The sequence below is a fragment of the Canis lupus genome, chromosome 27, assembly GCF_011100685.1.
Source record: "Canis lupus familiaris isolate Mischka breed German Shepherd chromosome 27, alternate assembly UU_Cfam_GSD_1.0, whole genome shotgun sequence".
NCBI lineage: Eukaryota > Metazoa > Chordata > Mammalia > Carnivora > Canidae > Canis > Canis lupus.
The window spans coordinates 749,852-763,513 of record NC_049248.1 but is presented as its reverse complement, the minus strand read 5'-3'; the positions used below and the strand labels follow the sequence as shown (position 1 = coordinate 763,513).

The 13,662-nt window shown below is 40.9% G+C and overlaps 1 protein-coding gene and 1 pseudogene across 10 annotated transcripts in view; one reads left to right on the top strand and one right to left on the bottom strand.

The window, feature by feature from the left end:
- Positions 1 to 13,662, top strand: part of BCL2L13 (BCL2 like 13) — an 84,478-nt gene that overhangs the window by 16,874 nt on the left and 53,942 nt on the right. For 9 of the 10 annotated variants that reach the window (XR_005379693.1, XM_038576231.1, XM_038576228.1 and 6 more), the window contains exon 3: positions 10,319 to 10,408. Coding sequence is in view for 8 of the 10 variants with exons in the window: in XM_038576231.1 (XP_038432159.1) it covers positions 10,319 to 10,408 (90 nt within the window). In the remaining 2 variants the exon portion in view is untranslated. Of the gene's footprint in view, positions 1 to 10,318; positions 10,409 to 13,662 lie in introns of those variants that run through there. The other variant, XM_038576235.1, reaches the window with a different exon arrangement.
- On the bottom strand, positions 1,170 to 1,345 carry LOC119866447 (annotated as a pseudogene).

Here is a 13,662-nt window from a genome sequence, read left to right as displayed (position 1 = left end):
GGTATGGCAATATGGGTGGCATTGCCCTGTGGTTGTAATTGTGTCACTGTGGTACACAGCGCTACGCAACAGTGGAGCTGCGATGATGGAGCTGTGACGATACTGTACACACTCTGTTGTAACCCGTTTCTGTCAGTGTAGCACAAAGTAACCATACATAATACATGAATGAGTGAGTGTGGCTGTATTTCAGTTACTTTTTTTTCTTTTAATTTTTTTTTTTGTTTGTTTATTTATGATAGTCACACAGAGAGAGAGAGAGGCAGAGACACAGGCAGAGGGAGAAGCAGGCTCCATGCACCGGGAGCCCGACGTGGGACTCGATCCGGGGTCTCCAGGATCGCGCCCTGGGCCAAAGGCAGGCGCCAAACTGCTGCGCCACCCAGGGATCCCCCCCCCCTTTTTTTTTTTTTAAGATTTTATTTATTTATTCATAGAGACACAGAGAGAGACAGAGAGAGAGAGAGAGAGAGAGACAGAAACACAAGCAGAGGGAGAAGCAGGCTCCATGCAGCGAGACCGATGTGGGACTCGATTCCGGGTCTCTAGGATCACACCCCGGGCTGCAGGCGGCGCTAAACCGCTGCGCCACCGGGGCTGCCCTAAAGATAATTCTTTTAAGTAATCTCTTCACCCTTAGTGGGGTTTGAACTTAAGATCCTAAGATCAAGACCATGGCCTGAGCCAGCCAGGTACCCTACAGTTGGAATTTTGATAGGGGTTGCATTGAATCTGTAGACCCAGTTTGGAGGATATTGCCATCTCAAATCAAGTTTTTAAGACAGATTCTCATAACCCCATCCCGGATTTTGATTCAGGGTTCATTATTTCTAGAGATATGTACTGTTTCATTCTTTCTCAGCTTTTCTATCAGGAATGGATATTTGATCCTGAAACCAGATTTTGAGTGGGTGCATGATGAAATTTCCCTGCATTCTTCTCCTTGGAATCTGTCCTGTCTCAAATCTGTCTTCCATTGTGCAGGATATGTTGGGGAGTGGGAACACTGGAACCTGAAAACTACCATTGTGATTGGCTGTTTTGTACTTTTGTTTTTTAAACATTCATAGTTGAAGTATTTTTATGAACAATGAGTTAGCATGAGGTACAGATGTTAGATTTCTGTAGTTAAAGTAGGTCTCTTAGATGACCTATTCAAGGAAGTTCACTTAATCCAGCTTAGTGAAGCCTCTATCCTTTGTGTACTGTTGGAAATACTGGGGCACATATTGAGGCCGGATTTCCAGATCAGACCTCACAGGTTTGAGCAGATATGGCAAGAAGGAGAACCCTGGCCGAATTTCCTGGGATGGCTCCAGTAGAGCTGCTGGTGACCCATCTTGCTTTGCTGTCTCAGATGCAATGAGGCAAAAGGCTCTTTTTTTTTACCTTTAAACATCTGTCTACTATGGTATCATTTGGGGTACTTGTTTTTGCTATTGAGTAAATAATGGAACCATATTGTTTTTATGTTTGGTAGATGTTTTTAATTTGATTATAATTATTTGGGTTTTCTAGAGCAGTATTTGTCAAGACTAATTGCCTGAATGCTATTTTTTTTTTTTAAGATTTTAGATAAGTTTATTTATTTATGATAGCCACACAGAGAGAGAGAGAGAGGGGCAGAGACACAGGCAGAGAGAGAAGCAGGCTCCATGCACCGAGAGCCCGACGTGGGATTCGATCCCGGGTCTCCAGGATCGTGCCCTGGGCCAAAGGCAGGCGCTAAACCACTGCGCCACCCAGGGATCCCCGCCTGAATGCTATTTAAAAAAGATCATGGGCGCACCTGGCAAGGTCAGTCAGTAGAGAATGCGACTTGATCTTTGTACGGTCCTGCCCCATGTTTGGGTATAGAGATTACTTAAAAATGATTTTTTTAATCTTAAAAAAAATCCCCCCAAAATAAAATCATGGAGCCATACTCTAGACCTATTAAACTAAATGCTTCATGATGGGGCTTGGGAATCTGTATTTTTAATATATTTGCTCAGTAATTTTAATGTGCATTCAGTTTAGAGACCCATAGATGTAGGAAGTATTTTGCTCTGCCCATAGAACTATTCTAAACTTGTTGATCTGATACTCACTTTGAAAGCCCTGTGTGTATTTCAGGGCTGGAATATGATGATTGCTGACTCACTTGACTCTTGATTTGACACTGAAGTGGATGGGATTTGGTGTGCTAAAGTCTGTTTATCTTTGAAATATTTTTCTCTGGGTTTATAGTGGGGGATTTATGCTGCATGGTGCTACTGCGTAGCTTTTTGCTTTTGAAAGTCTGGGGTGGGGGCATTGATTAAATGAAAATCACTGAATCTGTCTAGGTCATTGGTTAGCTAAATAAATAGCCTTTTGTGTCCTGACAGCAGTAGACTTTTTCTGGTTTAGGTTTTCCACATGGCTTATTATCAAGTATGACAACTTGTCGTGTGTAATCAGCATCACATTAGTCTCATGAGAATAGACACTCCTTTAATCAGCTGCTTTTCTTTAATCTGGCGGGTAAGGCATATGGTAACCAAGACATTATTTTTGTTTACTTTGTGGCATGGTGGTAGTATTGGTGGTGGTGTGATTGGGTATGTAGGTGTGTATAGTTTTAGGTATGTAGATTTTTCCAAAAAGAGACAAATGGCAGATAAAACATTCATGTATTCCTTATTTTTCACTGTATATAAAAGATTACCATGTTTTAGAATTCAGTAATAATTTTACTTTTCAGAAGATCTAATTTTTTTTTTAAGATTTTATTTATTTATTCCTGAGAAACAGAGAGAGGCAGAGACACAGGCAGAGGGAGAAGCAGGCTACCTACAGGAAGCCTGATGCGGGACTCGATCCCAGGACTCCAGGAATCACACCCTGAGCCAAAGGCAGATGCTCAACCACTGAGCCACCCAGGTGTCCAGAAGATCTAATTTCTTAAAGATTTTTAAGTAATCTCTACACCCAGGTGTCCAGAAGATCTAATTTCTTAAAGATTTTTAAGTAATCTCTACACTCAGTGTGGGGCTCAAACTCACAACTCATAAGATCAAGAGTCAATGGATTGAGCCAGCCAGATTCCCTGAGAAGATCTACTTTCTAATTTTGTTTTTATAGGATTTATTTGAGCCTGGGCAAGTCATTTCAACTTCTCTAATTCCCATGTTCTTCATATAATGAGGAACTGGATGGCCTTTTTTTTACAGATCTTCCCAAATCTTTTTTTTTTTTTTTTGTAATCTTCCCAAATCTAAAATTGATTCAGGCATTGACTAAAACTCTCAAAAATAAGCATGGAGGATAATAGTTGAGGTCTTTTTTTTTTTTAATTTTTATTTATTTATGATAGTCACAGAGAGAGAGAGAGAGAGAGAGAGAGAGAGGCAGAGACACAGGCAGAGGGAGAAGCAGGCTCCATGCAGGGAGCCCGACGTGGGATTCAATCCCGGATCTCCAGGATCGCGCCCTGGGCCAAAGGCGGGCGCCAAACCGCTGCGCCACCCAGAGATCCCAATAGTTGAGGTCTTATTCTTAACATTCCTCTTTTATAATATTCTCTATCACAATTCTGTCACCATAAATAGCTTTCAAAACATTGTCTCTTAATATGATTCTGGATTAAAGCTAAAGAAATGACACCAAAATGCAGCCCAGTTAAAACAATTAGTTAACATTGTATGTGGACCTACATTACATGTACGTACTTCTCTGATGATCCAGCTTGCTTCTGAGGATAAAATCTAGAATGCAGAGAAATGGAGGAATTACCTCTCACGTCAGACTAAAAAACAAATTCAGGGCACCTGGGTGGCTAAGTTGATTAAGCAGCTGACTCTTGATTTCAGTTCAGGTCATGATCTCAGGGTTGTGAGATCGAGTGAGCCTTGTGTGGGGCTCTATGCTCAGCAGGGAGTCGCTTGAGATTCTCCCTTTCCCTTCGCCCCTCCCCCTCAACTAAGTAAGTAAGTAAATAAATAAATCATTATAAGAGAAAAGATTTGATGGGGAGCCCTGGGTGCCTCAGCGGTTTAACGCCGCCTTCAGCCCAGGGCGTGATCCTGGAGACCGGGATCAAGTCCCACGTCGGGTTCCCTGCATAGAGCCTGCTTCTCCCTCTGCCTCTCTCTCTTTCTCTCTCTCATGAATCAATAAATAAAACCTTAAAAAAAAAAAAAAAAGATTTGGGATGCCTGGGTGGCTCAGTGGTTGAGCATCTGCCTTTGACTCAGGGCATGATCCCTGGGTCCTGGAATTGAGTTCCACATCAGGCTTCCCACATGGAGCCTGCTTCTCCCTCTGCCTATGTCTCTGCCTCTCTCTGTGTGTCTCTCATGAATAAATAAATAAAATATTTTTAAAAAAAGATTCAACAGATTGTATTCTAATTAAGAGTCTCAAATGTTTAAGTGCCCGTATTTTATTTTTTATGTGCCCTGTATTTTTGATTAAGGGCAAGTCAAAAACAAACCAGCAGATGTTAAGTTTGAAATTTTTTTTTTTAAAGATTTTTATTTATTTATTCGTTCATGAGGGACACACAGAAAGAGAGAGGCAGAGACACAGGCAGAGGGAGAAGCAGGCTCCATGCAGGGAGCCTGATGTGGGACTGGATCCTGGGACTCCAGGATCACACCCTGGGCCAAAGGCAGGTGCTAAACCGCTGAGCCACCCAGGAATCCCCAAGTTTGAAATGTTTTTATGGAACTCAAAATGCTGACCAAAACTTTCAGCCTACTCTTTTTACCCTACTCTGAGTTGTCTTGGAAGTGTGATTGATGGACTATCAGCAGGTAAAAGAAGGGCTTCCTCCCATTTATTTATTTATTTATTTAAAAATTTAAATGTTTTTTAAAGATTTTATTTATTCATGAGAGGCACAGAGAGAAAGAGAGGTAGAGACCTAGGCAGAGGGAGAAGCAGGCTCCCTGCAAGGAGCCCGATGTAGGACTCGATCCTGGATCCCAGGATCATGCCCGGAGCCAAAGACCGATGAGCCCAACCGATGAGCCCAACCGATGAACCACCCAGGCGTCTCGCTTCCCCCCTCTCCCGCTTTTTTTTTTTAAGATTTTATTTATTTACTCATGAAAGACCCAGAGAGAGGCAGAGACATAGGCAGAAGGAGAAGTGGTCTCTCTGCAGGGAGCCTGATTTGGAACTTGATCCCAGGACCCCGGTATTGCATCCTGAGCCAAAGGCAGATGCTCAACCACTGAGCCACCCAGGTGCCCAAGAAGGGTTTCTCTTAAAAACACTTTCATTCAGTGTAATTCAGTGATTGGTCAAAATTCTTACGTTTTTGGGTGAAAGAGATTATTTTATTTATTTCTTTATTTCTTTATTTCTTTATTTATATTTTTATTTTTATTATTATTTTTTTTAAAGATTTATTTATTCATGAGAAACACAGAGAGAGAGAGAGATAGGCAGAGACACAGGCAGAGGGAGAAGCAGGCTCCATGCAAGGAGCCGACGTGGGACTCTATCCCAGGCCTCCAGGATCACACCCTGGGCTGCAGGCGGCGCTAAACCGCTGCGCCACCAGGGCTGCCCTAAATTTTTTTTTTTTTTAATTTACTTATGATAGTCACAGAGAGAGAGAGAGAGAGGCAGAGACACAGGCAGAGGGAGAAGCAGGCTCCATGCACCCGGAGCCCGACGTGGAATTCGATCCCGGGTCTTCAGGATCGCGCCCTGGGCCAAAGGCAGGCGCCAAACCGCTGCGCCACCCAAGGATCCCTGTTTATTTATTTTTAAAAAGATTTTATTTATCCATTCATGAAAGACAGAGAGAGAGAGAGAGAGAGACAGAGACACAGGCAGAAGGAGAAGTAGGCTCCATGCAGGGAGCCTGACATGGGACTCGATCCTGGGTCTCCAGGATCAGGCCCTGGGCTGAAGGCGGTGCTAAACCCGCTGAGACACCTGGGCTTCCCTATTGAGCATTTTCAATGTAATGGGACTTATCTCATTAGCCTTGACAACATCTCTTTGAGGTAGGTATTATTTTCCCACTTTACATAAGGAGAGAAGCTTAAGAAGGTTATTTTCCTAAGGCCACATGTAGTGATGAGCTGGAATCTTGATGCCAAAGCTTATCTTCCACTTTATTGAGCCGCCTTCCAGGAAACCAGAAGGAGAGAGATAATTTCATTGAAAGAAGTAAGATTGACCTTAAGTTAATTTCCCCAGTCTGTGTTTGCCTTGTTTTAATAATGTCACACAATATGTGCTGTGGGTCACTTTACCTAGTGTAGTTACATTACTCAATGTTGTTGTAGAGCCATCTAAAAGTTTACAAATTACTTCTAAAAGGAAAACCTATTAGGGGCATTTGCGTGGCGCAGTTGGTTGAGAGTTTGGCTCTTGATTTTGGATCAGATCATGATCTCAGGGTCATTGGATCGAGCCCTTTGTCAGGCTCTGTGTTCAGCTCAATCTGCTTGTCCCCTCTCTGCTCCTCCCCTATCTCGTGCTCTTTCTCTAAAATAAGCAAAATCTTAAAAAATATAAAAGGAAAATCAATTCTCATTATCTAACACTACTTTTATTTATTTATTTTTTTAATTTTATTTATTTATGATAGTCACACACACACACACACACACACACAGAGAGGCAGAGACATAGGCAGAGGGAGAAGCAGGCTCCATGCACCGGGAGCCTGACGTGGGATTCCATCCCGGGTCTCCAGGATTGCGCCCTGGGCCAAAGGCAGGCGCTAAACTGCTGCGCCACCCAGGGATCCCTATTTATTTATTTTTTTAAAGACTTTATTTATTCATGAGAGACACAGAGAGAGAAAGAGAGAGGCAGAGACACAGGCAGAGGGAGAAGCAGGCTCCATGCAGGGAGCCCAACATCGGACTCTATCCCAGGACTCGAAGACCGTGCCCTGGGCTGAAGGTGGCGCTAAACCGCTGAGCCACCCGGGCTCCCCCCTAACAATACTTTTAATAGATTTATTAAAAGTCTGTCTCTAAGCAAAATAAGCCAGTCTCCAAAGACAAGTACTGTATGATTCCACTTACATAAAGTACATAGAGTAGGGGTGCCTGGGTGGCTCAGTGGTTGAGCATCTGCCTTTGGCTGAGGGTGTGATCCCTGGCATCCTGGGATCAAGTTCTGCATCAGGCTCCCCTCGGGGAGCCTGCTTCTCCCTCTGCCTGTGTCTCTGCCTCTCTCTCTGCATTTCTCATGAATATATGAAAATCTTTTTAAAAAATGTACATAGAGTAGTCAAATTGGAGAGAAAGAAGATAGAATAGAGTTTGCCAGGAGCTAGGTCGGGGGGTGGAGGGGAAGGAAGAAATGGGGAGTTCTTGTTTAATGGGTTTAGAGTTTCAGTTCTTCAAGATGTAGAAAGTTCTTGGAATGCCTGAGTGGCTCAGTTGGCAAGCACCTGACTCTTGATTTTGGTTGAAGTCATGATCTTAGGGTCCTAGGATTGAGCCCTATGTCAGGCTCCATGTTTATTTTATTTTATTTTTTTTATTTATGATAGAGAGAGAGAGAGGCAGAGACACAGGCAGAGGGAGAAGCAGGCTCCATGCACCAGGAGCCCGATGTGGGAATCGATCCAGGGTCTCCTGGATCAGGCCCTGGGCCAAAGGCAGGCGCCAAACTGCTGCACCACCCAGGGATCCCAGGTTCCATGTTTAGTGGGGAGTCTGCCTGAGGATTCTCTCCCTCTCCCTGTGTCCCACCCCCTGTGCTCATTCTCTCTCTCAAATTAATTAATTAATTAAATCCTTAAAAAAGGACGTAAGAAAGTTCTAGAAATGGATGGCGATGATGGTAGCACAGCATTATGAATGTAAGTAGTACAGCTGAAGTGCACACTTAAAAATAGTTAAGATGGAAAATTTATATTACATGTATTTTACCACAATTTAAAAAATTAGGGGGGAGCCTATCTTTTAAAGATAGACTTTTGGGACACCTGGGTGGCTTAACGGTTGAGCGTCTGCCTTTGGCTCAGGGCGTGATCCCTCGTCCAGGGATTGAGTCTTGCATTGGGCTCCCTGCATGGAGCCCACTTCTCCCTCTGCCTGCATCTCTGCCTCTTTTTCTCTGTGTCTCTAGTGAATAAATAAATATAATCTTTAAAAAAAAAAAGATTTTATGCTTAGGAAAATTTATGAAGATCACCTTATTCCTAGGATACATTGTCTTCAAATTTTGCATAAGAGATTGTGTTTATGTAATGTTTTAAAGTTTTTATGTACATAATTTCATCTAAGGTATTGAAATAGGCAGAAATGATTAGTGAAATGTCATTAAGGAAATATATTAATAATGACATTGAGGAGATCCTTTGTATTATACTTCAACTAGAAATACCTAAGGAACTTTATTTTTTTTACAAAAAAATTATTTTAAGCTTTATTTATTTTGGTTAGTCTCAGCTCAGAAGGAAAGTGTTTTATATTACCTAAAGGAAAATTATTTTTATCAACTTTATTTATTTATTTATTTATTTATTTATTTATTTATTTATTATCAACTTTATTTTTTTTTTTTTTTTTTTTAAAGATTTTATTTATTTATTCATGATAGACATAGAAAGAGAGAGAGGGGGGCAGAGACACAGGCGGAAGGAGAAGCAGGCTCCATGCCGGGAGCCCTACGTGGGACTTGATCCCGGGGCTCCAGGATCACGCCCTGGGCCAAAGGCAGGCACCAAACCGCCGAGCCACCCAGGGATTCCCTATTATCAACTTTAAATTTGAAAACTAATCAGAAAATCTGTGAAATGTTGGAACGTTCAACTTTTGTTTTTCAAAGCTATTTTAAAGCCAGAGGGATCAACTTTCTTGGTTTAGGGGAGCATGGCTGGCTCAGTCAGTAGAACAGGGACTCTATCTTGGGGTTGTGAATTTGAGCCCCGCGTTGGATGTAGATTATTTAAAAATAAAATCCTTAAAAAAAATCAAGTTTTTTGGTCTAAATTAATAAGGCCATCTTTTAATTCAGCATTTTACAAGCATTTATTGGCTTGTGAAAAATGAAAACATAAATGGCAGATCCATTTCTTTCTAAAACTTGTCAATGAGGGATCCCTGGGTGGCTCAGTGGTTGAGCATCTGCCTTTGCCCATGGTGTGATCTTGGAGTCCTGGGATCAAGTCCTACATCGGGCTCCCTGCGTGGAGCCAGCTTCCTCCCTCTGTGTGTCTCTGCCTCTCTCTCTCTCTCTCTGTGTGTGTGTGTCTCTCATGAATAAATAAATAAAATCTTTAAAAAATAAAGAAAAACTTGTCAATGGTACAAAACAGTGATAATAAATAATTGAAATAGCACTGGAAATATTCTGAATGTGAGAGGTATTGGGGTGTCCTATTTGGATTCAGTGTTTTAGATGAAATGTTGAGGTTCTGCTCCAAATATCGGTGGCAGGAGAAATTAGTAGATTTTAAAGCATCTTGTCTCATTTTCTCCTTCAGAGTTCTTCCCCTTTGTTCTCTGTTCTATGCTACAGGCCAAGACCTTACTACATGATAATAGCTTGTGGCCAGCTCTTATAGTTCTCTTAATTTAGAAAATATATCTTTTGAGGAACAGGCCTCCTCTTGAGCTGCAGTTTACATGAAGTTGTGAAGATAAGGGCCCTTGAATATCAATTTTCGAAGACATTTATCACTGAGACAACTTCTCATGGTTCTTTTTTTTAAGATTTTCTATTTGTTTATGAGAGATGTAGAGAGGGGCAGAGACACAGGCAGAGAGAAGAGAAGGAGGCTTCCTGCTGGGGGCTCAATATGGAACTCGATCCCAGAACTTTGAAATCACGACCTGAGCCAAAGCCAGATGCTCAAACCACTGAGCCAACCAGGCGTCCCCATGGGTTCTTTTACTATTATTACACCAAAAACGTTTCAGATATTTCCTTCCTAGTTTCCCAAACAGAAAATGAGGAGGACTGGATTAATGATTTGTTTTTTAAAGATTTTATTTATTTATTTGAGAGTCAGAGAAAGCACAAGCAGAGGGACAGAGAGAGGGAGAAATAGGCTCCCTCCTGAACAGGGAGCTGGACTGGAGGCTTGATCCCAGGACCCTGGGATCTTGATTCCATGACCTGAGCTGAAGACAGACAGTTAACCTACTGAGCCAGCCAGGTGCCCCTGGATTAATGATTTTATATTCAGACTGACCTGAGTTGAGTTCATAGCTCCTCTCTCGTGGTGGTCTAACCTACCCAACCTCAGCTTCCTCATCTTTAAACATCTCCGAGCCCAGTAGACTTGGTAATGAGTTTTGATTTGCATTTTCTGACTTAGATAGGTAAAATGCTACCCATATTCTAATGGCTTCTCTCTCCCTCATAGCTTCACATCCCCTGGATCAAGAAGTTTTATTAAAAGTTAAAACCGAAATTGAAGAAGAGCTAGAATCCCTGGACAAAGAAATTTCTGAAGGTCTGTTTATTCTTATTTTTCTGGTTAATTAGTAGACTCAGAGTTTGATGTGGTTTATTGTTGGTTTGGTATTTACAGTAGAGCTTTTTCAACATTATACAGCTTTATTGGTATAGTATTATAAGGGTGCAACCACAAGGTATCCTTTCTCTTTCCTGAAAGATAGGTTTATAAATGTTTCCAAACTATACCTGATGGTCTTTTCCTGGACTTAATAGACTAAGCAGTCATGTTAAGGTAGTTTCCATTTCATGTTGTTTAATTTATATTGGTATTTTTAAAAATTAATATTCACATTAAAGGGGAACTGTAACTAAGTGCTTCCATTTTTGCATGTATGTATGCTATGGATAGCTGTAAGAGTAATACACAAGTAACTTTGTAGGCATGTCTTTTATACTTAATATTACATCATAAACCTTAAACACAGTTTTCATTCTCTGTGCCCGGCTGACTCAGTTGGTAGAGCATTTGACTCTTGATCTCAGGGTCGTGAGTTGAAGCCCCATGTTGGGTGTAGAGCTTACTTAAAAAAACAATAATAAAATAAGTGCTTAAAAAAACAGTTATTCTATTAACTTCATGAAATTCCATATATTGAATGAATATTTATTCAATCATTCCCTTATAATTGCGGGGAGCATTTGGATTTTCCTTATTTTGCTTTCCATAATTAATTACATTGAATATCTTGCCCAATGATTTTTTTGTACAGCTTTATATCAAGATGTATTTCACACATTTACCCATTTAAAGTGTACAGTTGAGGGACACCTGGGTGGCTCAGTGGTTGAGCGTCTGCCTTTGGCTCAGGGTGTTATCCTGGAGTCCTGGGATTGAGTCCCACATCGGGCTCCCTGCATGGAGCTGCTTCTCCCTCTGCCTGTGTCTCTGCCTCTCTCTGTGTGTCTTTCATGAATAAATAAAAACAAAAATCTATAAAAAAAATAAAGTATACAGTTGAGTGGTTTTTGGTATATTCACAGAATTGTGTAATCATTACCACAATCGACATTTAGAACATTTTTAACATCCCAAGAAGAGATGCTGTACATGTTAGCAGTCACTTTCCATTTCTGCTCTTATCACCCTTGTCCTCATCCCTGTTCATGGCAGCCACTAATCTAACTTTCTGTCTCTATGTTTGCCTTTATGGATATGTATGTAAGTGGAATCATACACTGTGTGGTCTTTGCTGGTTGGCTTATTTCTTTTTTTTTTTTTTTATTTATTTATTTATTTATTTTTTTTTGGTTGGCTTATTTCACTCAGCATGGTGTTTTCAAGGATCATCCATGTGGTAGCATGTGTCAGTACTTGATTCCATTTTACAGTGGAAGAATACTCCAGTGTGAATATACCATATTTTGTTTATCCATTCAAATGGATAAACAAAGTTGATGGACATTCAGGTTGTTTCTACTTTTTGACTGTTATGTATAATGCTGATAATATTTTTTTCTTTTTTTAAGGTTTTATTTATTTCTCTGAGAGAGATTGAGAGAGAGAAAGTACAAGCAGAGGCAGAGGGAGAAGGAGAAGCAGACTCCTCCCTGAGCAAGGAGCCCAATGGGGGACTCAGTCTCTGAACCTCAGGATCATGACCTGAGCTAAAGGCAGACACTAAACTGACTGAGCCACTCAGGCACCCCAACCTTTGTCCACTTTTGATAACAGCACTTATACATAGTAAAATGAGCAGAAGGCAGAAATGAAAAAAAAAAAAAAAAGCAACAAAGCATCACATGCAATCACTTATTAAACCCCCGTATTATCTTAGACTGATTATTAAAATGGATGCTCTCAAGTTTGCTCACAAAATTATTGTGAACTTTGTAGCCATTTGCATCTTTCTTGGAGGAAAACACTTTATAAAGAAATACACACTTTAGTAAAATTTGTAGCCTTCTAGGTGCAAACTTTAGATTAATGCAGTGAATACATTATGGAGGTTATTAGTAACTCTTGGGTGGGTGCTAGCTGCTTGCTTTACTAGGATTCTGTGCCCTACATCTCACTTGTACCTTGGAACAATGATGACTCTGCCTGTTTTTCTCCCAGTTAGAGTATGGCACTATAACATGGAGTAAGGAAGCAGATGAAAAGCTGTAGTTTGAGCTGAGGAGAGAAGCTGTAGTTGCCTCTTTCATAGACAACTTGTATACTTGTATCACCTTCATAGTTTTAAATTTTATCCATGTACAGGAATATTAAGTTTGAAAGTTCATTTTTTTAAAAAATATTTTACTTATTTATTCATGAGAAACACAGAGAGAGAAGCAGAGGCACAGGCAGAGGGAGAGAAGCAGGCTCCATGCAGGGAGCCCAATGTGGGACTCGATCCCAGGACTCTAGGATCGCGCCCTGGGCCAAAGGCAGACGCTCAACCGCTGAGCCACCCAGGTGTCCCTGAAAGTTCATTTTAAAAAGGGAAAGAGGGGTGCTTGGGTGGCTCCGTTAAGCATCTGCCTTCAGCTCAGGTCATGATCCTGGGGTCCTGGGATTGAGTCCCACATCAGGCTCCCCGCTGAGCAAGGAGTCTGTTTCTCCCTCTTCCTTTGTCCCTCCACTTGCTCATGTACCTGCTTGCTCTCTCTCTCAAATAAATAAAATCTTTTAAAAAAAAGATAAAAAGGGATTGAATTACGGAATTGTTGAATCATGTGTTGTATACCTAAAATTAATGTAATACTATGTTACCTATATTGGAATTAAAATTAAAAACTTTTACTTTTTTTTTAAGATTTTATTTGAGAGAGAGCACAAGGGGGGGTGAGGGGAACTTAATAAAAAGCTTTTTAAAAAAGGGAATGAAAGTAATTGACTCATCCTGTCATATGGAATAAGCTGATTAGAATCTGGTTGAAGAAGTGCCATATCTATAAAGGTAAAAATGAAATCTTAAAAAAAAAATACTGGGATCCCTGGGTGGTGCAGCGGTTTGGCGCCTGCCTTTGGCCCAGGGCGCGATCCTGGAGACCCGGGATCGAATCCCACATCGGGCTCCCGGGGCATGGAGCCTGCTTCTCCCTCTGCCTATGTCTCTGCCTCTCTCTCTGTCTCTCTCTGTGTGACTATCATAAATAAAATAAAATTAAAATTAAAAAAAAATACTAAGAGTGGGATAATAGAGCCAAGAGTTGCTTTCCATATATCATTCTTGCATGAAATTGGTATGTAGTAACATACTAAATTGGCTTGTGTATTTTATTTTTTTATTATTTTTTATTTCTTTTTTTTTTTAAGATTTTATT